Here is a 25,719-nt window from a genome sequence, read left to right as displayed (position 1 = left end):
CACGGCGAAGCAGTTTATGCGATAAAGACCACCCATTCAAGCTGGACCTCTTTACGGCAGTACTGCAAGTCCGCCGTAAATAATTGTAAAAAAAAAAGATCGAGAATTCCAAATTTCCTAATCTTCTTGGCAGTTTCTGAATATCTGCCGCCACCTGCTCTAAGAAATCAGGGTTGTTTAAGAAAGACGTCACTTTGTCGCGATGCTGTATTTCACGCAAAGGTGATATTCCGTTTTCCGTTAATTACAGTAGATTATTATACTAAAGACACTCAAACACTTAGTTCTGCATTTGGACAAGGTTATAATAAAGCCGTCTCTCATCAGTAAAAAGCGGCTCTCTGAGCATTTAAAGATTGTTTTATTTTATATTTGCAGTTGGTGCCTAATTTACACTTTATTTGGAACACATTTATTCGACGCCCCTTCCAGTTGGTGGCGTCTAACCGAAGTTATAACCGATTCGAACGACATAAATGTCTTCGAGAAAAGCACGAAACTCACATTCAATCCGACTTTAAGGCAAGAACCTCATAGCGGAGGCCATCTCTGCGGAGGAGGAAGTCCTCGTAGGCCACGCAGGTGGTGAGGCAAAAGGACCGGCAGGTGAGCCGACCAGCAGCGGCCTTGTCTGCGACAGGCAGCACGCTGCGTGGGCTGCCTCGCGTTCGCCCTAAAAGATTATGTGGCAGCGGTGGAGTAGCCTACGACCGTGATATAAAGCATACTCGACGTCCACAGCAATAACAAAGAAAAGTAAAATTTTATATTTATTTTCGCGGAAAACTGGGCTCATTGAAGTTCAAAATACGTAGGCGGTCACAGTCTTCTTTGGTCACAACACTCACGGCACATAGAAGGCTTGATCACAAGTGGTGGACATTGGGGCTACAACAGCAGTTTCCGTTAACCTTGTCGATCTCTAGCGAGAAACTACCACCTTTTGCATGAGTTTGTCGCAAGGCATTGAAAACATTTAATGAACGCAGACTGAACGTTTTTTTAGCAATATGTTTCCGGGAGCCGCTACATTTCTAGGGGATACAACAAAGATATGCCAATTTCATGTTCGTCGATCATAATTAAAGCATGAGAAATTAATGCGTTCACCGCAGCAGTACCCTCCATAAGGAGTAGCTATCATAGTGACAATGAACTGTTTGGACAGCACGAATCTGAAGCAATAATTGTTTTCTTGTCGAGGCAAATAAGAAAGATTCGACATGCAAACAAGCAATCTAAATATTTGTATCTCGTCCGTGCTTTCTCACCCATTAGTTGCTGTGTTCGATATACATACTCAGTATCTAGCCTTAAAATTAACATCCTAAGGGATACCTAAAGTTATTATGTTATTAAGTCAACGGCGTATTCCTACAACTCCAGTGACGTATTCAAGGATGCCGCCCAACAATGCCGTAACTTGTATTTTTGCCCGAAATATGTTTTAATTCGCAACGATCGGTGCCTTGACATAATTATGATAGGCAATTTATATAATCGCATCTATTAAAACATGCCCCGATTTTTCTTGTCATCAATGTGTACGTACAGAAGTGCATATCACAATTCACAAAATTTTGATTAGATGCCGCAGTTATAACCAACTTCTAAGCAAATGCTAATCAGTACTTGTAAAGGTAGCGAGATTGCTCGTAAGTGAAAAAGGAAATCAAAAGTTATTTGACATGTAAAACTACCAGTAATAAAGTCGCCATTATATAAAATCACTTCATGAACGCAACAAACAAATCCAAATTTGTCATGTAATGCCTCACATATACGAATATTTGTAGCTGAAGTTACTCCCGAAAACTTAAAATGCCTGTAACTAAAGTATTTTCTACGCAATTTGCATTTACAGAGCTTGCTTTATGTAATAACGCTTGCACGTTGGCCAACGGTCGGTCCCGCAACTGAAGATAGCGACAAGGGTCAACTGCCTCACGACGCGCAAATATTGACAAAGAAAAAGAATTTCGTGAATCTGCTAAAATATTTTCAAGTGCCACAGAAGCAGTAATACTTAAAAATTATTGGTTTGGTCACACAAAATTTGCTGAAACTATCAAAAAATAAATTATGGAATATGCAGTCACTCGCTATAATACACAATGGAATGCATGCAGAGTCAGATACCACATTTCAGGGACATCACATCAGAAAACACATCACGCCAGTTTCCACAGTGGTTTCCACAGCGCCTTCCTTTAGGTTTTGTTATTACAGTTCTCGCTACAGACGCCCTCGCTCTGTGGCAGCACAGCACTTCAGAATGCAGATAAACGAAACAGCTACACATTGTTCGTATTGTTACACGGTATGTGCATGATCCGCCGTACACTCTCGGATTGAAAAAAGTACGTGTTCATAATTGTAGAACTCGCACTCTACTACGCCAAACTGCCCATACGATGCACACAAATCGACGCCGTTACAAGACAGCTGATTTGAGCTTGCAGGCGCCCTTTTGAATTCTCGCACCTTCCTTGCACAGCCAGCGATACGCAAGCTAATGCGCATGATATGTAACGCCTGTTTTCATGACATTAACACAATCTGCTAGGAATGTCCACCATTTATTATTTTGCTGCCCGTGACACTGACCTTCTCAATCCGGTAACTTTGTTGAGCTTCCGTATTCTCAGAAGCTTTCTGTCATATGCTGTCCATGGGCATTTCCTCTGATCCAACAGGCCGAGTTGCTGATGCTGTGCCATCGGCTTTGGATTTGCGAAACTGGCAAGAACGTCTCATCAGTGTTAGCGTCGCAAATGCGAGAATAAATATGGCGACAGCACCGACGCAACCAAGCGCTACAGGAAGCGTAGGAAACCGAGTACAATTCTCTGGCACCTCGTCGTAACCGGATGGGCAGTGCGTTTCTCCGTCACACCAAAGTTCAGGGCTAATGCAGGCATCCAGTTCAGGGCATTCGTAGAGACAGTCCACGTTCCGGAACGACTGTCCAGTGTTAGATTTGAAGAAAGGCCGCGTGACCTCCATCCACCTGACCTTGAACGGAGTGGAACTTCCCGTGCAGAGGGTTTCGAGAAGCAAACGCTCCGGCCTTGTCGACGACGACGAAGACATCATGCTAGAGCCATTGGACCAGGAAGGTGAGAAAATGTCGACCCCGGTTATGCTTTCCTGCGCTTCGTCGTGACTACTAGAGTCGGCACAGATGATCGTAGTGTGCGTGAAGTCTTCACCAGAATACACGAGCAGGCGGCTGTCCCCGCAGTTTCGAGACTGTCGCTTTCCCCCGATTACATTCAGATAGAGGAATTTCTCTGGGGCGGCCTCAAGAAGCCACCGACACCGCTTATATACACCGGAGCGATACGCACCCATTCCTGGACTACCGAGTCCGTCGTCGTTGCTAGTGGCTGTGAGTGCCAGTGAAGCTTCTCCAACAATTCCTCGTAAGAGCCCCGTGTCTCCACCGCAGTCATTTGGGGGCAAGAACTCGTAACTCGCTTCAAATCCAAAGTTTGTGAAATCTTCATCAACAGTCATTCCAACAATGACGAAGCTGAGGAGCAGTTCACTGCCCACCGATGTGACATCTAAAGGAGATGGTAAAAACGTGGAGTTGCTGCATATACAGCCGGCTGGTATGGAAATGGCCAACCACGATTCTGTGATCCTGAGTTCAGCATACCGTTGTTTACCAGCACTCGGTCCAAAGGCAGCCACAAAGTGCCGGCCACCATATTTACAAGTGTAGCGCAACTGAGTGGGATCGTACGCCGTGGAGCAACCTTCAGAAGCTAAGAAAACTTTGTCAAACCGTAGGCGTACACGTTGAGAAGAAGTGCCTTGGAAGCGATACGTGCAGGCGAGGTCTTGTTGCCCCCCTCGACCGTAGAAAAATGTATTTCTCGGTGAGGCTACGCGACCACGTGACTTTGTTTTGCTGCGAAAGACGCGATCGCACTGACTTTTGTTGACTGGCGCACCGTTCTGAGATGTGTCCACGAACTCGTAGCGGGCAACAAAGGAACTCGTCTTTGATGTCACATCGTCATTGCCAAAGACTCTATACAAAAGAGCCATTCTCGGGCTGCTAGACAGGTAGCTTTCAGTCTCTACGTTGCATGGACGTGGTGGCACAAGGCTTGGATAGTCGTTTGCGTGGCTGCAGATGCGAGGCATTGACTTCTCACAGAAGCGTCCCACAAAACCCGCAATAGCGCTGTGATCACTGGCGTTTTTTTCTCCAGTATGTCTTCCATTTTGTAACCTCTCTTGCAGTACTGGTGGTGGCACAAAGCCTGTATCATACGCAGTAGAATCGTAGATTTCCAGTTGACTTACATCACATTTTTCGACACTGGACCACGGTTGTCTGTCTGGTACGAAGTAACTGGTGAAGTAGAGCCAGACGCGGTCAAAGCGTGAGCGGCCCCGGAACTCGAACGTGCATATTGTGTTGTCTGGAAGAGTCTGTCTGGGAGTGTAGATAATTCCGGAACGCCTTTCAGAGCTGTCGACCACAAATTTGCAGGACCTGCATGGAAAAGAAAAGAAATTGACCATGACAAAAGGCATCAGATATATAATTGCTAATTATGTACACTCGCCAACACATGTTCGATGCATTGTGCATAAATCCATATCTGCGACTAGGCACCACAATTATAGAGCTGACTATAGCACTACACATCATATTGCGGCACGGCAACGTGACATCTGAAAGGAAGCTGCAGTGTACTAGGACAACATGGGAAATTTCCACATCAGTATCAGGACACAGGTCAGTTCCAAGGTAGCACGTCGTTTGTGGTCAATGACTGGCTCTATCATGACCTACTGTTACATTGGCAAAACCAGTTGTGGGCTGTTCCTTTCTATGTCTGCGGCGCAGGGCTAGTCCAAGATTATAGGTATGCTTTGCCATTTATCTGCAAACAATGCACTCTAAACTCACTTCTATGGCAACTTTTACGTATGTTATATAATATAAACTACATGTACGTAATAGCTATGTAAAATATTATGTTTCTGCCTAAAATATACAGAAGCACATGTGCACACGTAAAATTTAGGGTTAATACGAGGGCAGACACCATGATATTTTTATTATGCTGTAAAACGTACTTATCTGCATATGCTTGCGTAAGGACTCAGGTTGTTCGTAGCATGGATTGGAAGTTTGTTAACTAAAGTGCCCTGCAACTATACTACGTTATATTGTCTCGGATAAATTTACAATAGCAAACGTATTTTTTAGAACATGCCATCCATACATAAAAAAGACAATGTGAAAGAAATCTGGGAAAGTGAGGAAATTTATATGTTTAGTAAAGAAGCATTGTTGAAAGGAAAATGTAAAGATTATTTGCTTGCAAAAGATTACTTTTTATTTAAGGTTCAAGGCGCAGTTTTCAGCATATTAGCAGAATCTCTCACTTTAATGTAAAGTGCATGAGAATTCTGAAATAAATGCTGTGAACACAATTTGTTTTGTTCAGGCTGTTGCTGTTTTCTGTTTGTGCAGCCGCGAAAGTGCAGGTAGACGGACCTCATGTGCACAGTACAATTAGTATTATTTGCGGGAAAATATGCTGCTACTCAGAGGGCCAGCCATATCACTCCAAGCCCATGGATATACAGAATGACCCAGCTAACTTCAGCCAGGGTTTAAAAACATGCCAAAGCACTCCAAAAGGACGCCACCAAATGGATCGCATTGACTATTATACGACGAAGTCATACTATTTTTTACAGCGAATCTGTTTACCTGACGGGCCTACATGAATGAACCGTATGCGTGGACTCGTAGGAGAGTATCTGGGCTGGCTAACGTCCGTTAAGTGGACACAAAAAATGGTGGCTCTGTGTGGCCTCTTAGGGAGTGCGGGCCTATGTAGACTGGCTAAAGTCCATAAAGTCCACAAAAAAAGGTGCAGTGCGAGCGCCGAATAGGGCGAAAGCCTACGATAGTACGGTGGAGAAGAAAGAAAGGACACGGAATTTCACCGCGCGCCGCACCCGCTGAGTCGCTTGTTGTTTACACGTCTTTATTCACATTTTTGCCCTTAAAGGGCTGCGGTGAATTGGGTTGGGAAGTGCCGGGAGTGAGAGGGTGAAGGGAAACAGTGGTTGATTTAATTATCTACATCATGGGGTTTGATGCTTTCGCTGGTACGCTCGAGATGAAGAAGTCTGGTCCCAGTGGCTGGAGCCTCAGGATCATCCAGGAATTCGTACAGTGACCGCCAGAGCTCATTGGCGGTCGCAGCACGGCAGTGTCTCGCTAGCTCCCAGATCTATAGGGAGGTTGGCCGCCATTTCGTTGGTAGCGAAGCCAGGGCCCTTTGCCTAAGGCCGGAATACAGCGGGCAGTCCCAGATTAAGTGTTCGACGTCCGCCCTGGTGTTGCAGGGGCTGCTGGTACCCGCACGCGAACATTCCAGGCCACGAGTGTCCTCCTTTCTGCGAAAGCGCTGCACGAGGAATGGAGTAAGGAGTGTGCCAGTTTGTACCTGCCGGAGCAGAACCTGCTGCCGATGAATAACAGCCTGGAAGGGAAGGGGAGGAATGTCCATGGGATTGGACGTAGTGAAGAGATAGCTTCGCAGGTGGCGCTTGGCTTTGGCTATTGCTTCCATGGGATCGTACCACTGACTGTGTATTTACGTGTCTTCAGGTACGTTCTTCAGTAATTGTTCGGGCGGCTTCGACAGCGCAGATAGTAGCGTGGCGCGCGCTAGTCGATGGGCCCGTTCATTTCCTGGTATACCCGTGTACCCCGGGATCCAGTTTAACTGAAAATCATGACCTTGGTCACGCAGACGACGCACTTGGAGGCGGAGTTGTTGGACCACAGCAGTGGTTGTGCGAGTGTCCTGGCAAGCTCTAAAGACATTTTCACAGTCCGTAAACACTCTGTAGTGGTGCTTAGCCTCTCTTGGAAATTTGTTGGCAGTGTGTTCAGCATGCTGGAATGCACCTGCACTGGCCGACTTCGCTACCGGCTGCGTCTGCTGTCACCTGTGCTCAATGCAACGGCATGACGGTTTTGATGAAAAAACACGGGGATGTGCGTCCGGGTAGCCACCGCGGTGTGTAAGAACTGGATTGCGCATTGCAGAGCTAGACCGCTGCAATAGTTTCTACGCCAACAAAAATGGAGAAAAAGGGAAGACCACGCACTGTCCGGACGGCCGAAGAACGAGCCGAGTACGAGTAGAGGCATCGACAGCAGAGACGCGACTGTAACCATCTACAACGTTTGCCAGTGTGAAAGCGAAGTATGCGGTCAATGACTTTGCCTCCGAAAAACGTCAGCGAGAGCAGATCTGAGATTCTATTCCTCGCCGTCGAGCGCAAGCTGCCGATGAAAATCACCCACTGGAGGCGGCTCGTAAGTGCCACGCTAGGACATTCGAGTCTGCGTCGAAGCGACAGAAGCTTCAGTTACCACTTCCTTCGAGTTTCACGGGGGCGAATACCAAACTGAACAGAATGTTTCTATTTCAGGAGCATGTAACACGCGGCAGCCCTCCCTGAAATGCTGCTTTCGGCGAATGACGGGAGGCGGCGACACAAGTTCACGCTTGTGCCGTCACCTGCAGTAGCTCGCATCCGCATAAACGCAGGCAAATTTGCACTTTCTTTAAAAAACCAACCTTAGCTAACTTTATACTTAATGAAGTCGACGCCAAAACGCGATCATTCTGCAAGATTTGAGTAAGAACAGTGCAGTGGTGAGCGCAAAATTTTTTTTCGAACACGCGCAGGACTCTGTATATTCAAAGGAGTATTCTAATCATACCGCGAGCTCAGTGAGCATTGTTGCGTTCTCATGTCAGTTGGTGGCTGTGGATTACATTGGATGAATAAGTTATAGCAAATGAGTTTGCGGACTCCCGCAATTTGGTGGAAGGCTCATGAATGAGAAATCACTTCCTGTAGCTTCGCTATGTACTTTCGTGCAACATTGGAGTGGATGAGAATTTTACTTTTCATATGGAATAATTAGCATATCAGTAGGCAGTAGCTCATGTGCAGGAATAAACATTCCATGACTAGCTTTCGCCGCGTGCCTAGCGCTTGTGCAACACGAGAGCTTCTTTATCGCGGATAACATTTTTGGCGCCAGCAGATGAGGAGAGAAGGGAGACGTTGACAACACAAGCTGGGGTTCCGCCCTTCTCTCCTGGCCTGTCGGTGCTAAGAATGTTATCCAGGTTGGAGTAGGGACGTGTCGAACATATAGCAGTTCATTATCGTATTTGCCCGACCCAAAAAACCTCCGCAGAAAGATATATGGGGTCTCTATCATGGGGAATATTGCCTCTCTTGCGCCTTAAAATCTGCGTTTGCGTAAATACAAAGAAGCAGAGGTACTTCGCTTCTTCCGCCGCATAAACTTCCATCCAAACGGGATAATAGTGGCCGATACAGAGTATCTAATGGCGAAGCGTCAGTTTTTGTCGTCAGACTTGGACCGTTGATAATGCGGCGCACGTAAGGCCAGATTTTACCGCTTCGTAGTGTGTGCTTGTCGCAGTGCCAAAGCCACGGTCCTGAGCAACGGGAGGAGTACCTGCACCATGGGCCCGCTCTTCCTATATGTAATATGAAAATGAATATTTTACAATAAAATAAATTGGCAGTAACAACGTGTCATTATGCATTGATCTGCGGCCGATAAAGTGGCATCTACTTGACCCCCCCCCCCCACGCTTCCCTCCCTTTCAAGGAACCCTCGATGTTAGGCCCAGAGGGGGGGGGGGATATTCTGTAGGTCATCACGAAGTGGACATAGCCATTTTGGTCCGCTGCGGCAGTTCTCATTAGCTGTGACGTCTGATTAGTTCTGATGGAAGTTCTGATTTAGCTGGAAATTCTCATTACCGTGCGAGATGTTCCGGAATGACTTCTTGCCGATATTTCCGAGTGTCGTGACCAAGGAAAAAGCTGAAGCACTTCTAGAAATTCCAGTGCAACTTCCCAACGAAAGCATCACGATTTTCAGAGATGACTCACCTGTTCAGACACGCCGATGCCTACATGCCAAAAGAGAAAAAAGTTCGCTTCTTGATGAGGCGTGTCAAACAAGAGCGCTTCGCCTGATTGATACGCAAGTCACCCAAGAAATTTGCTGAATTTGTTTTCGAGGCCATAAGCATTGAGCAAGGACTCGAAGTAAGGAACAGGTAACCCGCCGCGGTTGCTTAGTAGCCATGGTGTTGGGCTGCTAATCACGAGGTCTCGCCACGGCGGCCGCATTTCGTGGGGGAGGGGGGGCGAAATGCGAAAACACCCTTGTGCTTAGGTTTAGGTGCAGGTTAAAGAACTCCGGGTGGTCCCAATTTCTGGAGTGCCCCACTGCGGCGCGCCTCATAACCTGATTGTAGTTTTCGCACGTGAAACCTCGTAATTCATTTTTTCGGAACAGGCAGTACAATTGCCGCACACTCCCTATGAACTACGCCGAAGTTCAACCACTCGGCACCGAAGTCCTGTGCGAGAGCGTCAGAGCGTTCGTGTGAAAGGATTCATAATGGTAACAGCGCGAGCGAGACGACGACGGAATGAAAGGACACAGGACGAGCGCTGTCCTGTCTCAGCGCTCGTCCTGTGTCATTTAATTCCGTCGTAGTCTTGTTCGCGCTGTTACCATTATGAATGTACATCAACTCGCCCAACTTTGCACTTTAATACGCGTGGGAGGAGCTTCAGAGAATGTTCCGAAGATTACAGCTTCAATTTACCTCAATCGCTGATGTTGTGCGAGAAGAATTAGAGCGGTCATTGGGCCATTCCGAGGCGCAGCCGGAATCGCCACAGGATCAGCCTGAAGCGATGACCAGTACTGCCGTAGCCCGCCATCAAAGTAAATATCCGCGCCCGCGCCAGGGCGCCGTAAAGACGCAGCATAGGCCATGGTGTTCCGTGAAGACTTCGAAGGGGCGGTCATAAAGCTACGGACGCAACTTAGTCAAAGTCCAAACTATGTGTAAGTACTCTTTGTTAGTGACGGAATAACTACACTCAGCTTTCTTCAGGGTTCGACTCGCGTACTCAACAACGCATTATTGGTATCCTGGTTTTCTTGGAGCCAATACTGCCCCAAGGCCGACACCGCTGGCATCAGTTTGGACATCGGCAGGCGCATTAGGGTCAAAGTGAGAACTTTTGTCATTCTTTGAACATGTTGTAACGGTTTCATCATAGGCATGTATCTTCTAAAGGAATGTGGCGCCATAATCAGCATTCCGGACGGCTCGGTTACATATTATAAGAGGTTTGACTTAACTCCCTGCTTACCGCCGCAACGCAACTCCTTTCGTCTTACCCAAAACGACGTAGTCGTCCCACCTCGGTCATGTATCCTTGTTTCCGTAGCATGTGACACACCATTTGATTATGAAGGAGTTGCAGACCAAGCAACACCGTTGTTATTTACTCACGGTAGGCCCATTGCACGAGGCATTGTAAATGTCAACGATGGGCGCACGAACGTATTGTTAGCCAGTTTCAACACAGGTCGACGGCACCTACCAAGGGGCACGCCCGCGGCCTATTAAGACCACGTCGTTGATGCTCGTGGGTACTTTTCAGTACTCGAGGAAGCGTCTGCGCAAGACCCGGCACATCGGCTTGACGTAAACACTACTTTACCGCAACACGAGCGAGAACGGCTTCTTGCGGTCCTGGCCGAGTTACACGACCGCTTTGCGTCGACGTCAAGGACCGGTCGGACGCCTTAATCAAGCACCGAATAACCACAGAGCACAAAATGAGACGGATTCATCAAACCCTTATCTTGTGGCCTTAAAGAAGGGAAGGCGATACAACAGCAGGTAAACTAAATGGTTGAAAACGATGTGATTCAGCCTTCCAAGAACCCTTGGGCCTCATCTGTAGTTTTAGTCAAGAAGGAAGGCAGCATGCGTTTCTGTGTGGACCATGGAAAGCTAAATCAGGTTAAAAAGAGACATGTATCCGCTTCCCCGCATAGACAATTCCCTTGAAGGGCTTCAAAATGCTCGTTATTTCTCTTCCACGGACTTTAAAAGCGCGTTGGCAAAACGCGGTAGACCCGAGAAACCGTGAAAGAACCGCGCTTGTCACGCCCAGATGGACTATACGACTAAACGAATTCAAAGTCTTGCCTTTCGGCTTGTGCTCTGTACCTGCTACTTTCCAACTGCTTATGGATGCCATGATTTCAGGGCTGAAGTGCAAAACCTGCTCAGTCTATCTCGACGATGTCAGTGTTTTCCGCAACGTTTGAAGAGCCCTGTGAGTGACTTAAAATGGTTCTGCACTCAATACGGTCGGCCGGCCTCACCCTAAAGCCGGACAAACGTAATTTTGGTTTGAGGAGCTAGAGTTTCTTGGCATGTTGTCAGTCACACAGGTTTCCTTCTGGATCCTTGCAAAAATACCGCTGTCGCACATTTCTCTGTATCCTCAGATAAAAAGGCTGCCTGGCGCTTTCTGGGCCTCTGCGCATATTATCGGCGCTTTACTGCAGACTTTGCTTGCAATGCGTCGCCGTCAACATACCTCACGAGGAATGACTGATTTTGTATGGTCCTACGAACAGCAAGCTGGATTTCCCGATTCACGGAAGTGTTTACAAACGCCCTCTGTGCTTGCCCGCTTTGGCGAGAAAGCTCCTACAATGCTTCACACTGATCCGAGCAATGAAGGTCTCGGAGCCGTGCTTGGGCAGTGCCAGGAGGACACAGAAAGGGTGATCGCTTATGCAAGCAGAACGCTCTCGCGCACAGAACCAAACTACTGTACAACTGAGATGGAATGCCTAGTCATTCCTTCTCGGGCAGCGGCAGCGGCAGCGGTGGCGGTGGCACGTTGCTGCACAAGAGTTCTCAAACAACTGTTTTGAATTTTGCAGTTCCTTCGCTGCTGTCCGTCTGCAAGAATTTCCGTATCAAGCGCGATCTGCATTCTGCTGGTTTCATTGACGCACCGTGTGTGGCTGCCTACGTGCTGTCATCACGTGAAGATACGCCCCTTCCTTCTGGCTATAAAGCTGCGCAAGTCGTCGAGAGCCTTCACACATCGGGCAGCGGCAGCGGTGGCGGTAGCACGTTGCTGCACAAGAGTGCTCAAACAACTGTTTTGAATTTTGCAGTTCCTTCGCTGCTGTCCGTCTGCAAGAATTTTCGTATCAAGCGCGATCGGCATTCTGCTGGTTTCATTGACGCACCGTGGGTAGCTGCCTACGTGCTGTCATCACGTGAAGATACGCCCCTTCCTTCTGGCTATAAAGCTGCGCAAGTCGTCGAGAGCCTTCACACATCGGGCAGCGGCAGCGGTGGCGGTAGCACGTTGCTGCACAAGAGTGCTCAAACAACTGTTTTGAATTTTGCAGTTCCTTCGCTGCTGTCCGTCTGCAAGAATTTCCGTATCAAGCGCGATCGGCATTCTGCTGGTTTCATTGACGCACCGTGTGTGGCTGCCTACGTGCTGTCATCACGTGAAGATACGCCCCTTCCTTCTGGCTATAAAGCTGCGCAAGTCGTCGAGAGCCTTCACATATCGGGCAGCGGCAGCGGTGGCGGTAGCACGTTGCTGCACAAGAGTGCTCAAACAACTGTTTTGAATTTTGCAGTTCCTTCGCTGCTGTCCGTCTGCAAGAATTTCCGTATCAAGCGCGATCGGCATTCTGCTGGTTTCATTGACGCACCGTGGGTGGCTGCCTACGTGCTGTCATCACGTGAAGATACGCCCCTTCCTTCTGGCTATAAAGCTGCGCAAGTCGTCGAGAGCCTTCACACATCGGGCAGCGGCAGCGGTGGCGGTAGCACGTTGCTGCACAAGAGTGCTCAAACAACTGTTTTGAATTTTGCAGTTCCTTCGCTGCTGTCCGTCTGCAAGAATTTCCGTATCAAGCGCGATCGGCATTCTGCTGGTTTCATTGACGCACCGTGTGTGGCTGCCTACGTGCTGTCATCACGTGAAGATACGCCCCTTCCTTCTGGCTATAAAGCTGCGCAAGTCGTCGAGAGCCTTCACACATCGGGCAGCGGCAGCGGTGGCGGTAGCACGTTGCTGCACAAGAGTGCTCAAACAACTGTTTTGAATTTTGCAGTTCCTTCGCTGCTGTCCGTCTGCAAGAATTTCCGTATCAAGCGCGATCGGCATTCTGCTGGTTTCATTGACGCACCGTGTGTGGCTGCCTACGTGCTGTCATCACGTGAAGATACGCCCCTTCCTTCTGGCTATAAAGCTGCGCAAGTCGTCGAGAGCCTTCACACATCGGGCAGCGGCAGCGGTGGCGGTAGCACGTTGCTGCACAAGAGTGCTCAAACAACTGTTTTGAATTTTGCAGTTCCTTCGCTGCTGTCCGTCTGCAAGAATTTCGGTATCAAGCGCGATCGGCATTCTGCTGGTTTCATTGACGCACCGTGTGTGGCTGCCTACGTGCTGTCATCACGTGAAGATACGCCCCTTCCTTCTGGCTATAAAGCTGCGCAAGTCGTCGAGAGCCTTCACACATCGGGCAGCGGCAGCGGTGGCGGTAGCACGTTGCTGCACAAGAGTGCTCAAACAACTGTTTTGAATTTTGCAGTTCCTTCGCTGCTGTCCGTCTGCAAGAATTTCCGTATCAAGCGCGATCGGCATTCTGCTGGTTTCATTGACGCACCGTGTGTGGCTGCCTACGTGCTGTCATCACGTGAAGATACGCCCCTTCCTTCTGGCTATAAAGCTGCGCAAGTCGTCGAGAGCCTTCACACATCGGGAAGCGGCAGCGGTGGCGGTAGCACGTTGCTGCACAAGAGTGCTCAAACAACTGTTTTGAATTTTGCATTTCCTTCGCTGCTGTCCGTCTGCAAGAATTTCCGTATCAAGCGCGATCGGCATTCTGCTGGTTTCATTGACGCACCGTGTGTGGCTGCCTACGTGCTGTCATCACGTGAAGATACGCCCCTTCCTTCTGGCTATAAAGCTGCGGAAGTCGTCGAGAGCCTTCACACATCGGGCAGCGGTGGCGGTGGCACGTTGCTGCACAAGAGTGCTGAAACAACTGTTTTGAATTTTGCAGTTCCTTCTCTGCTGTCCGTCTGCAAGAATTTCCGTATCAAGCGCGATCGGCATTCTGCTGGTTTCATTGACGCACCGTGTGTGGCTGCCTACGTGCTGTCATCACGTGAAGATACGCCCCTTCCTTCTGGCTATAAAGCTGCGCAAGTCGTCGAGAGCCTTCACACATCGGGCAGCGGCAGCGGTGGCGGTAGCACGTTGCTGCACAAGAGTGCTGAAACAACTGTTTTGAATTTTGCAGTTCCTTCGCTGCTGTCCGTCTGCAAGAATTTCCGTATCAAGCGCGATCGGCATTCTGCTGGTTTCATTGACGCACCGTGTGTGGCTGCCTACGTGCTGTCATCACGTGAAGATACGCCCCTTCCTTCTGGCTATAAAGCTGCGCAAGTCGTCGAGAGCCTTCACACATCGGGCAGCGGCAGCGGTGGCGGTAGCACGTTGCTGCACAAGAGTGCTCAAACAACTGTTTTGAATTTTGCAGTTCCTTCGCTGCTGTCCGTCTGCAAGAATTTCGGTATCAAGCGCGATCGGCATTCTGCTGGTTTCATTGACGCACCGTGTGTGGCTGCCTACGTGCTGTCATCACGTGAAGATACGCCCCTTCCTTCTGGCTATAAAGCTGCGCAAGTCGTCGAGAGCCTTCACACATCGGGCAGCGGCAGCGGTGGCGGTAGCACGTTGCTGCACAAGAGTGCTCAAACAACTGTTTTGAATTTTGCAGTTCCTTCGCTGCTGTCCGTCTGCAAGAATTTCCGTATCAAGCGCGATCGGCATTCTGCTGGTTTCATTGACGCACCGTGTGTGGCTGCCTACGTGCTGTCATCACGTGAAGATACGCCCCTTCCTTCTGGCTATAAAGCTGCGCAAGTCGTCGAGAGCCTTCACACATCGGGCAGCGGCAGCGGTGGCGGTAGCACGTTGCTGCACAAGAGTGCTCAAACAACTGTTTTGAATTTTGCAGTTCCTTCGCTGCTGTCCGTCTGCAAGAATTTCGGTATCAAGCGCGATCGGCATTCTGCTGGTTTCATTGACGCACCGTGTGTGGCTGCCTACGTGCTGTCATCACGTGAAGATACGCCCCTTCCTTCTGGCTATAAAGCTGCGCAAGTCGTCGAGAGCCTTCACACATCGGGCAGCGGCAGCGGTGGCGGTAGCACGTTGCTGCACAAGAGTGCTCAAACAACTGTTTTGAATTTTGCAGTTCCTTCGCTGCTGTCCGTCTGCAAGAATTTCCGTATCAAGCGCGATCGGCATTCTGCTGGTTTCATTGACGCACCGTGTGTGGCTGCCTACGTGCTGTCATCACGTGAAGATACGCCCCTTCCTTCTGGCTATAAAGCTGCGCAAGTCGTCGAGAGCCTTCACACATCGGGAAGCGGCAGCGGTGGCGGTAGCACGTTGCTGCACAAGAGTGCTCAAACAACTGTTTTGAATTTTGCATTTCCTTCGCTGCTGTCCGTCTGCAAGAATTTCCGTATCAAGCGCGATCGGCATTCTGCTGGTTTCATTGACGCACCGTGTGTGGCTGCCTACGTGCTGTCATCACGTGAAGATACGCCCCTTCCTTCTGGCTATAAAGCTGCGGAAGTCGTCGAGAGCCTTCACACATCGGGCAGCGGTGGCGGTGGCACGTTGCTGCACAAGAGTGCTGAAACAACTGTTTTGAATTTTGCAGTTCCTTCTCTGCTGTCCGTCTGCAAGAATTTCCGTATCAAGCGCGATCGGCATTCTGCTGGTTTCATTGACGCACCGTGTGTGGCTGCCTACGTGCTGTCATCACGTGAAGATACGCCCCTTCCTTCTGGCTATAAAGCTGCGCAAGTCGTCGAGAGCCTTCACACATCGGGCAGCGGCAGCGGTGGCGGTAGCACGTTGCTGCACAAGAGTGCTGAAACAACTGTTTTGAATTTTGCAGTTCCTTCGCTGCTGTCCGTCTGCAAGAATTTCCGTATCAAGCGCGATCGGCATTCTGCTGGTTTCATTGACGCACCGTGTGTGGCTGCCTACGTGCTGTCATCACGTGAAGATACGCCCCTTCCTTCTGGCTATAAAGCTGCGCAAGTCGTCGAGAGCCTTCACACATTGGGCAGCGGCAGCGGTGGCGGTGGCACGTTGCTGCACAAGCGTGCTCAAACAACTGTTTTGAATTTTGCAGGTTAGTTGTCTTTTCTTACTGTTGTTAAGCTGCCAGTGCATACTGCCGCCACTGCTGCCACTGCTTCCCATGATTTGGTGTCTTGCTTGCAATGTCATTTGAAAATTTTGATCCTTGTTCTGCATGCTACGAAGACATTATAGATGGTGAAGAATTTATGACTTGTGCAGATTGCTGTCAAAGGTTTCATATAGGGAAGTGTGCAGGGGTTGGGGAGCGGAGTTTCAAAGCAAAAAATGCTGAATTAAGAAAAGCCTTGAAATGCTTAACATGTCGATCTTCGGCGTCTCGCTGTCAGGATAGCAACAGTGATGCATCTTCTGCTGTCCTATGCAAACGGCTTGCTGAGATTAGTAAGTCATTGGCAAATCTCACGGCCAAAGTGGATGATCTGACATCTTTGAAGGAAACCGTTTCAAGCATTGAAAAGTCTGTACAACATATGTCTGACACGTATGACAAATTGCTCGAAGTATCTAATAGGCATGACAAGGAAATTGAGCTCCTGCGTAAGAGAGTTGACATTGAGGCAAACCAGGACGGGCAGCAAATTCGAAAACTGCGTCAAGAATTGAACGACCTGAGCCAGTACAGTAGGCGGCAAAACATGGAAATACATGGAATGCCTGTGACAGATGGTGAAGATTTAATGAGCAAAGTAAACAGCCTTGCTGTGAAGCTTGACTTGCCCACACTTGTAGCAAATGACATTGAAGGGCTACACCGCCTTCCATCTCAACCAGACAAGGTGCCTGTGGTTTTGATCCGTTTTGCCAACCGATCCACAAAAACAGACTGGATTTCAAAGCGCAAAGAATGCGAAGATGACATTCGATTCTTTGAAAACCTGACGGCTTCTAGCAGGAATTTACTGTGGCTCGCTAAAATGAAGGCTAAGGAAATGAAGTACGCTTTCGTCTGGTCAAAGGAAGGAAAGATCTACGCTCGAAAGCAACCTGGCGCACGAGCCATCAGGATCGCTTGTGAGGAGGACATTGATAAGATGGTTTAATCACTGTTGCTGCGAGACTGCGCAGTACACCTGCTCAACAATGGCTTATTTTACTGCCGAGTCATTCACCGACTTTCTAAAGGATGGTGCTTACAATCATCGCAACACACTATCTCTTTACCACTTGAACTGTCAAAGCCTAAAAAATAAATCAGAAGAAGTAGAAGCTGAATTAACTAAACTGAACTTTAATTTTGACCTTATTGCCTTCACTGAAACATGGTTTACCTCAAATGCAGATGTCGGCGAGTTTCCTGGTTACAAACCCATTTCAGTATTTCGAGATGGAAAGCGTGGTGGTGGTGTATCTTTATATGTGCAAAATTATTTGTGCTTTGAGGTCTTGTCGGATTATTCAATTGTTTGTACTGATTTTGAAACTGTCTGCATTGCTTTTCATAGAGTTGCTATTATGGTTGTGTATCGCCCCCCTCAAGGAAATTCTGACAATTTTTTTCGCTTCATTGATTGTTTTCTGCAGTTTGCTAACCAAAACAACTGGCGTATCATTGTGCTAGGTGACTTCAATATTAACTTTTTGGAGGATTACGCTCTGAAGATTAACTTAAATGAAATAATGCTGTCTAATGTTTGTGACAATACTATTAAATTGCCTACTCGCATATCCTTGCACTCTGAAACATTGATTTGTGCTTCACTAATTTCCCACCTCAGAGTTGCATATCCGGTGTTTTTTCTTCTGGAATTAGTGATCACTTGCCTTTCTTTTCACTTTTTCCTGATACGACCAAACTGAATAAACGCGTTCACGCTCGTAGAGTTAATGATGAAAAGAGCATCTCCAGATTTTGTCACTTGTTGTCTACAATTAATTGGGTAGATGTATATGGTGAAAATGACTCGTCCCGTGCTTATGATATATTTATTCAGAAGCTGCTTGAATGCTATTACGCTGCGTTCCCAACTCAAACTATAAAAAACATAGAAAGGCTAGAAAAGAATGGATGAAAGGAGCACTTTTGAAACAAATTAAAGAAAAGAACAAAATGTTCTCTCGTTTTTTGGAAACGCGATGCCCGGATGATTTAGTTAGGTTAAAAAGTTTCGAAATAAATTAAACTCAGATCTAAAGAAAGCTAAATCTTTTTTCTATATTAAGTTTCCGTCAATCTTACACAATCCTAAATTACTTTGGCAAGGTATTAACATTATTATAGGGAACAGGAAGAACTGTCTTCCCTCTGAGCTGAAAGTCAATGGGGTGAATTATGCTGGAATTTCACTTGCCAATATGCTGAATGAACACTTTTTAGTTGCCCGAGCATACCGACCCTCTGCTAGCTGTCATTCAACTCGGTCTGTTGACTCATACTTACCCTCTTGCAGTACTGAATCTATATTTTTGTCCCCTACTTCAGTGGATGAAGTTATTTCTATCATTAATTCATTCAGGAACACCTGCTCACCTGGAGATGACGAAGTTGCTGCTTTTCCTATCAAATGTGCTGTAAATATTATTGCTGGCCCTCTTACGCATATTTGTAACAGAATGCTTCTTTCTGGTGTATTCCCTAGCAAATTAAAAATCGCGCGCGTTACCGTTTTATTCAAAGGAGGCAACAAAAATGACCCAAATAATTACCGTCCTATTTCGGTATTGCCTCTGTTTTCGAAGTTAGCTGAGCTTATACTCTATAGGCGACTAAACAATTTCTTAGAAGCAAAACATCTTATCTGCCCCCCACAGTATGGCTTTCAGGCCGGTAAATCAACAGAATCTGCTCTGTTAGATATTAAAAACTCTACAATTAACAATTCTGAAACTAAGCTTTTTTCTGTTGGAATTTTTCTCGACCTGCGCAAAGCTCTCGATTCTGTGCAACATACAACACTGCTCCACAAATTAAAGACTTACGGGATCCGTGGAGTGGCAAATTCACTTTTGGAAAGTTATCTAACTGCACGGATACAGTACACTCAGATTCATGATGTAAAATCCAGTTTTGGTATGATAAAATTCGGTGTCCCTCAGGGTTCAATTCTGGGACCACTTTTATTTATTCTCTATATTAATGACATTGTAAACATTCCATTAACTCCTAATATCATGATGTATGCTGACCATACTAATGTCTTTTTTTTCCGGCTCCAGTCTCCAAGTAATTGAACACCAATGTAATACCTGGCTTGAGGAGTTAGCGGTTTGGCTCTATGTTAATCAACTTCAAGTAAACGTAAACAAAACAAAGTTTATGCTCTTCCATCCAAAAAACAAACCATTAGATCATCACATCAAACTATTTTTTAATGACTTTAACATCGAGCAAGTTCATAGTTGCCGGTTCCTTGGTGTGTTTTTTCGTAGCGATTTGGGTTGGAGTGATCATATAAACTACATTAGACTAAAAATGGCCAGATCTATTTATGTTATTTATCATGTTAGACATCTCCTCCCACTACAAGTTAAAAAACAGTTATATTTTGCCCTTGTTCAGTCTCACCTGGTGTATTGCAACCTAGTGTGGGGTACATGCAACAAAACTGATTCACACAAATTGCTTTCTCTCCAGAAAAGAGCTTTACGTTTATTAAGTTCAAGTTCATCTGTTGAAGCAAATCTTTTCGAAACATTTCATGTTCGCAATTTCTTTCATTTATACAATTTTAGTTTGGCTCTTCACATTTTTTATAAAATTAAGCATGACTTTAACTCTTTTTCTAATACTTATAATTCAAGAAACGTTGCGTATGGTCTACGTTCCGTTGCCCTATCTACTGCAAGACCCAGAACAAATTATGGTAAACAAACAACTGATTATCAAATTATAACATTGTGTAATGCCTACCAGTCTCTTACTCAGATTGCTTTAGAAAGTTATAGTGTGTCTGTATTTAAGAAAAAACTGACGATTCTTTTCCCCCCCCGGGTTAAATTTCAGCTAATTCTGTATACTTGTTTTGTTCTGTATAATTCTGTATAATGTTTTGTTTATTGTTAATTGATATTTATTATTGTCTATCATTAACTAATTTTCTATTGTGATCATGTTTGCTCATTGTTTTTTTTTCTTTTTTTCTTTTCTTTTGTCCACTCGGCCCCCGTTTCCATGATGTGTGATCGGGGTGTAGGCCTTGTCAGGAGGTACGCTTGGTCTACCTCCTTTAGCCTCACCTCGAGGGCATATTGTATATAACATGGCCAAATAAACATACTACTACATACTACATTGTATGGGTGGTTACAAAATTTCATCCATATTTGTATGGTCGCCCCTTCAAAGTTATCAGTGACAATCATTCGCTCTGCTAGCTCACAAATCCTAAAGATATTTCCGGGCGATTAGCATGTTGCAGCCTTAGACTTCAAGAGTTTGACGTGATGGTCATGTAGAAGTAGAGAAAAGGCCATACCGAGGCCGACTGCCTGTCTCAGTCGCCCATAGAGTCGGCTGCTTTTCCGATGAAGACGAAACAGTATTCATCGGTCTTCTCGACACGTCTACGATTGCACAACAGGGTGACGACCCTGAGCTGCTAGGCACGATTAACTTCTTGAACGCACAAACTCAGACAGCACCTAAGTGTTTCGCAAAAGGATTGTCATTGTTTTTCTTAAGGAACACAGTTATATACAAAATGAACATCTCTTCGAGCGGACCCAACTATTTGCTCGTCGTTTCTAGTGCTCTTCGTTTTGTAGTGGAAGCATGTCACAACGAGATCAGTTCTGCGCAACTAGGATACACGCGAACGCTGAACAGAGTGCGACAAAGATACTGTTGGCCAAGACTGCCCATTGCCGTGAAACATCACGTTCGGATCTGCCTAAAAAGTCAGATGCGCAATCTATCCCCAACGAAAGCAGCCGGTTTGCTACAACCCGTTCAAGTACCGCAAATGTCATTTGAACAGGTCGGATTTGACCTATTGGGTCCACTGCTTACCCCTCCTGCGGGGAACCGTTAGGTTATTTTAGCAACTGACTTTCTTGATCGCTACGCCGAAACAAAAGCTATCCAGAGAGACACATCAGCAAAGGTGACACGACTTTTCATTCAGAATGTCATGGCACATGGCACATTTACCCTCATCATAAGAGATCGAGGCACCGCATTCACAGCCACGCATTTGGCTCGCATCCTGATGCGCAGTGGCACGACTCTTCGAAATGCAGTAGCCTACCATCCACAAAAAATGGACTAACAAAGCGCCTGAACAAAACACACCTGGACAAGCTTTCAATGTACGTGAATATACAGCACAAAGATTAAGACGAGATTCTGCCTTATATCACGTTTTCTTATAACACGGCTAAACAATAAACTACACAGATGGCTCCATGCAGCCTTCTTTACGGACGGGAAGGACGATGCTCGATGCCATTCTACCACCCGAACCTGACGACATTGACACGGATGCTGATGCGTTTACGCAACGTGCGGAAGAAGCCAGGCAGCTCGCACGCATGCGAGTATACTGGCAGCAGGAATACGACACAGGTCCTACCATAGGTCTATCATAGACCTGTGACTTCTGAACCAATAACCGAGTATGGCTCTGGACGCATACAGACCTTTTTATCGGGCGACCAGGACAGGGCGCGCGGCGAGCCTTTCCTGCTCTCTGGCTTGTGCGATCTGGCGCGGCTCTGCTTGAAAGCATTGCTGTCACGTGCCGCGGAACGATTTAGAGATCAGAATAGTGTGTGTTAACTATTTTGCGTATATAGGTTTTTATTTAAAGAAGAGAACTGGTGTCTCTGTATTACAAGTATGAAATAAATGGTAAATGCGCTCATTATCTGATCGCTTGGCGTAGGGACTAAAACATGAAACATCAGAGCGCATGCTCGTCCATGGCCAACCTAAGGGAACCGCGAAACAACTAGGCGGCTGGCGCTATCAAATATTTGTGATACACGGGCATCGTTCTCAAGCATTTTATGTGTAGTTGACTTGAAATCACAATAAGTCTACACTAGCCATCCGGCCTGAGGCCAACGCTGCGGTTTACCACAACGATCACTGCGGTTGGGGTCCCAGCATGATACTTACATAAACTATGTGGTTCGGCATTGCCTTTTCGCCATGTAAGGCCATAACGTATGAGATGGATCGCATAAAAATAATGCGATCGCTATTTTTGAGGACAGTATTCGCGTAATACATGGGACTGCGCCGTGGAGAACTTAACCCAAACAAAATCCGGTGATCATCCTCTTTCTCGAAAAAAAGAGAAAACGGGCTAACGCCGCAATACGACCTCGCATAGTCACGCCGCACAACGTTTATATATCTATCAACGTTCATTCTGGATGCCTGGATCCTGCGCTATATAGAACAAATATATCTGTAATCGAGCACGTATCAATGCATAGAACATTCGTGCAGTTCGTAAACGGTCGCTTTGCTGGACAAGCGTTATGCACACTGTGGGGTATGCTGTTCTTGCTAACCAAAACAATTTTATTGATGGCTGAAAATCTCATCCACCAAACCAAGTCTTCACGCAATGCTTTCTGCAGCGAACAGTTTGAACCCCCGTGTCAAAGTATAACAGCACGGCTCCTGTCGTAGCAGAACAGTACCCACGCTGTTACGATCGTCGCGTCCGTTTCATTGCCCTTGAAACGTAGTTTAGAATTAGAGGATAATACTGCAATAGGGAAACATTAGTGAACGTAACATTCAGAAATACGCAATTGATCTCCGAGGCTGATTGTAGGCTACAGTATGCGCGCACATATCGCTCTGCGTGCTTCGTCCGCCTCAACGCAAGCAGTAAGTCCGGCCATACCGACTTAAACCACTTCAGTACCTCTCACAGAACTGTTCACCACACAGAAGACGCACGTCTCACTAAATAGACCGCACGAGCGGTCTATTTAGTATGAGTAGTACGAGTAGTACTTAGCCGTCGCATCGCCAGAAACCACGGCCGACCGTATACCGGTCATGCAAGATGAAGCGCTCGCCCAAGGCAGCATGCCGACTGCCTATACATGGCGCCACTGCGTAGCTGTATGGTGCCGCCCATGAAAAAAGGGTGTATACGAAAACGGGACTATTCGAGAAGCTCCTCAGGCGATATTTTGTACCCTATAATACCCTATAACTACACCCTATATACCCTATAACTACACAAGGCGCCACCAACAACGTTCTGAACTTGCGCGTGTAGCGCGCATGAAGTCCTATGTCTGCGAGTGACTGTAGGGCAGACTTTCCATTTGACCAAGCGAATTTTCTTGCTTAGCATTGGGGCGATGTTCATTTAGAGTAAACGCAAATGATGTGTGCTCTATGTAGACATGTTGACGGCGATTAGGGAAGTGCTTTAACGGACTCTGTGTAGTGGGGCTAGGAAAATGCAGAGACGAAGAAGTCGTCTTTGTTACGGCGGTTTTCCAACAGCCTGTTCCACCATCTTGCTCAACGTATTGTTGTCTCTTGTTCGCGTTGAACCGCAACAATATATTGTGTGAACGGCGCGGTCGCTCAGTCTACGCCAGCAGGCGACTGCCCTGGCTGGACGACCCCAAGAGCGCCGATGCCAAGCCTCGAACAACAGCTCAAGCACAGAAATCACTTTGTCCTCAATTTCTTCTCCTGCTGGCTTCAATGACGGGGTTCCCATGCTGCCCCTCCCTCTGCGAAGGCGATAATGGCATTAGCCCACGGTGGCTTACAGCGGCGGCATCGCACCCCCGGCGGCGGGCAAACCTTGTAGACTGCTGCACCGAACGAGAATCGGCGGAACAGGCAACGTCCGAGTCACCAAGGCCTTCCAAGAACCCGAAGGCCCTAAACCAGGTTTGTTACCGGACCAGCGCTTCGCGAAAATGCGACAGACCAGATCGTGGAGCCTCCGAGTTGTCGAGGGCTAGAGGGCCCTGAAGCATTCTTGGAGACCCAACTGGTCCGGTCTACCTCATGGACCTTGTTATGACGACCACACCCCGCAGGTCGCCGGAAGTAGCACCCGTGTGCTCGCTGTCATTCCGCCACAGAGACAACACGGCACCTCACCACGCAGTTAACAGGAGGGGAAGATCGCAGATGATAATCGTCGCTCAAACGGTGCCGCTTCCACTACCATTGCCAAGTGACCTAAAGGGCTGATGAGGTTCTCGTTGTAGCCGTCTTTGAACTCCTATTGATGAGAATCATCGTCAGCGTCGTCTTTGCTGCCGCTGGGCGCCGCGGGGAACCGCTGCCAGAGTCCGAGATTTCGCACTCCTCGGATGAGGACGGCGCGCCGTTCTTGTTCTCGGCTTCGCTACCCGACGAGGGGTTCTTTCGAGCCGTTTTCTTCGACAGCTTGCCTTTTCGTGTCTTGGCGGCTCCCTTGACGTCAAAGGTCCAGTCGCCATCGCCCTCCGACATATCCGAGTCGCTGGATGTTCCCGCGCCGCCGGTTTTGGAGCCACTCGTGGTATACGTGCTTCGACAACTTGTCGCGTTGATGCAATAACCACGCCGGCAGTTCCCTTCTCGAACGGGGGCGCCGGGAACTTAAGCAGTGCGTAGGAGACCGCTCCGCCCCCGGTGTCTCATGCCAGACGTGATGACGGTGACAGAGGAGGAGCCAGCGGATATGCTCCTCAGCAAACGCCAGAGCTGCAGCTGGCCCCGCGGAGATGGTCACGCACCAGGCCAGGCAAGCGTCGCTACTGGCCGTGTAAGGGGCGCCACCCGCCTTCCTCACGATCATAGGTCGTCGCGGAACGCAGCCAAGCCTCACGTTACAGGCGCCAGTGTGGGAACGGCGCAGGCCCCAGTTCGCGCCAGCATGTCCCAGTCCTGGCCGGCCGCGCCCAAGAGCGCCCAGAGAAAGCCCCGAACGACGGCTCGCGCACACTAGTCACTTTGTCCTCCACTTCGACTGCTGGCTCTGCTTCCGGTACTGTCATTATATATATATATATATATATATATATATATATATATATATATATATATATATATATATATATATATATATATATATATATATATATATATCTTGAGCACAAAGACAACAAGGTGAAAGTGGGAGCCAACGTTTCCACAAGGGGACTTGTGATGTCTTGAGTTCCCATCTCTCGCCTTTCCACGTTTCCCCAATATTGTCACCTTGTAGCGACGGTGAAGACCGATGCAGTGTCAAATATATCAATGACAAATTTAGGTTCTTATTGGTCCAATTAGTGCCCCGCAAAACAAGTAGCACTAGAGAACATCGATAGTGACGAGCAAATTCACCGATTGACGAAAATCTTTTTCTTCACCAAGACTAGTGGAGATGCCAACAGGCTTTTCGACGGCTGGATGATGTCGACGCGCAGCATTTCATCGATGTGTCGCCTTATAGCTTTTCGTTCTCGCGTCTGAACTCGGTAAGTGCTCTGGCGGAGTGATCGACCTCACTTTTCGGTAATGATGCGATACCTTGCAACTGCTGTCTGTTGAATCCTCGATGACATCCAAAGGAGTTTTTGTATCATCTGAGAAGACTTTTGAGCTCTTGCTACTTACTCATGGCGAGACTTCGATTTATTTGCAGTTTGGTTCAGCAA

The 25,719-nt window shown here is 47.5% G+C and overlaps 1 protein-coding gene and 1 long non-coding RNA gene across 2 annotated transcripts in view; one reads left to right on the top strand and one right to left on the bottom strand.

Moving 5' to 3' along the window:
• Positions 1-25,719, top strand: part of LOC142590702 (uncharacterized) — a 171,810-nt gene that overhangs the window by 62,138 nt on the left and 83,953 nt on the right. The gene's annotated exons all lie outside the window — the stretch shown is intronic.
• LOC142590701 (uncharacterized) overlaps positions 745-25,719 on the bottom strand; it is a 223,638-nt gene continuing 198,663 nt past the window's right edge. Inside the window, exon 5 of the mRNA XM_075703118.1 lies at positions 745-4,513. Within this exon, the coding sequence (XP_075559233.1) occupies positions 2,659-4,513 (1,855 nt within the window). The 3' untranslated portion in view covers positions 745-2,658. The remainder of the gene's footprint in view (positions 4,514-25,719) is intronic.

The sequence above is a fragment of the Dermacentor variabilis genome, chromosome 8, assembly GCF_050947875.1.
Source record: "Dermacentor variabilis isolate Ectoservices chromosome 8, ASM5094787v1, whole genome shotgun sequence".
NCBI lineage: Eukaryota > Metazoa > Arthropoda > Arachnida > Ixodida > Ixodidae > Dermacentor > Dermacentor variabilis.
This window is presented reverse-complemented; position numbering and strand designations above follow the sequence as displayed.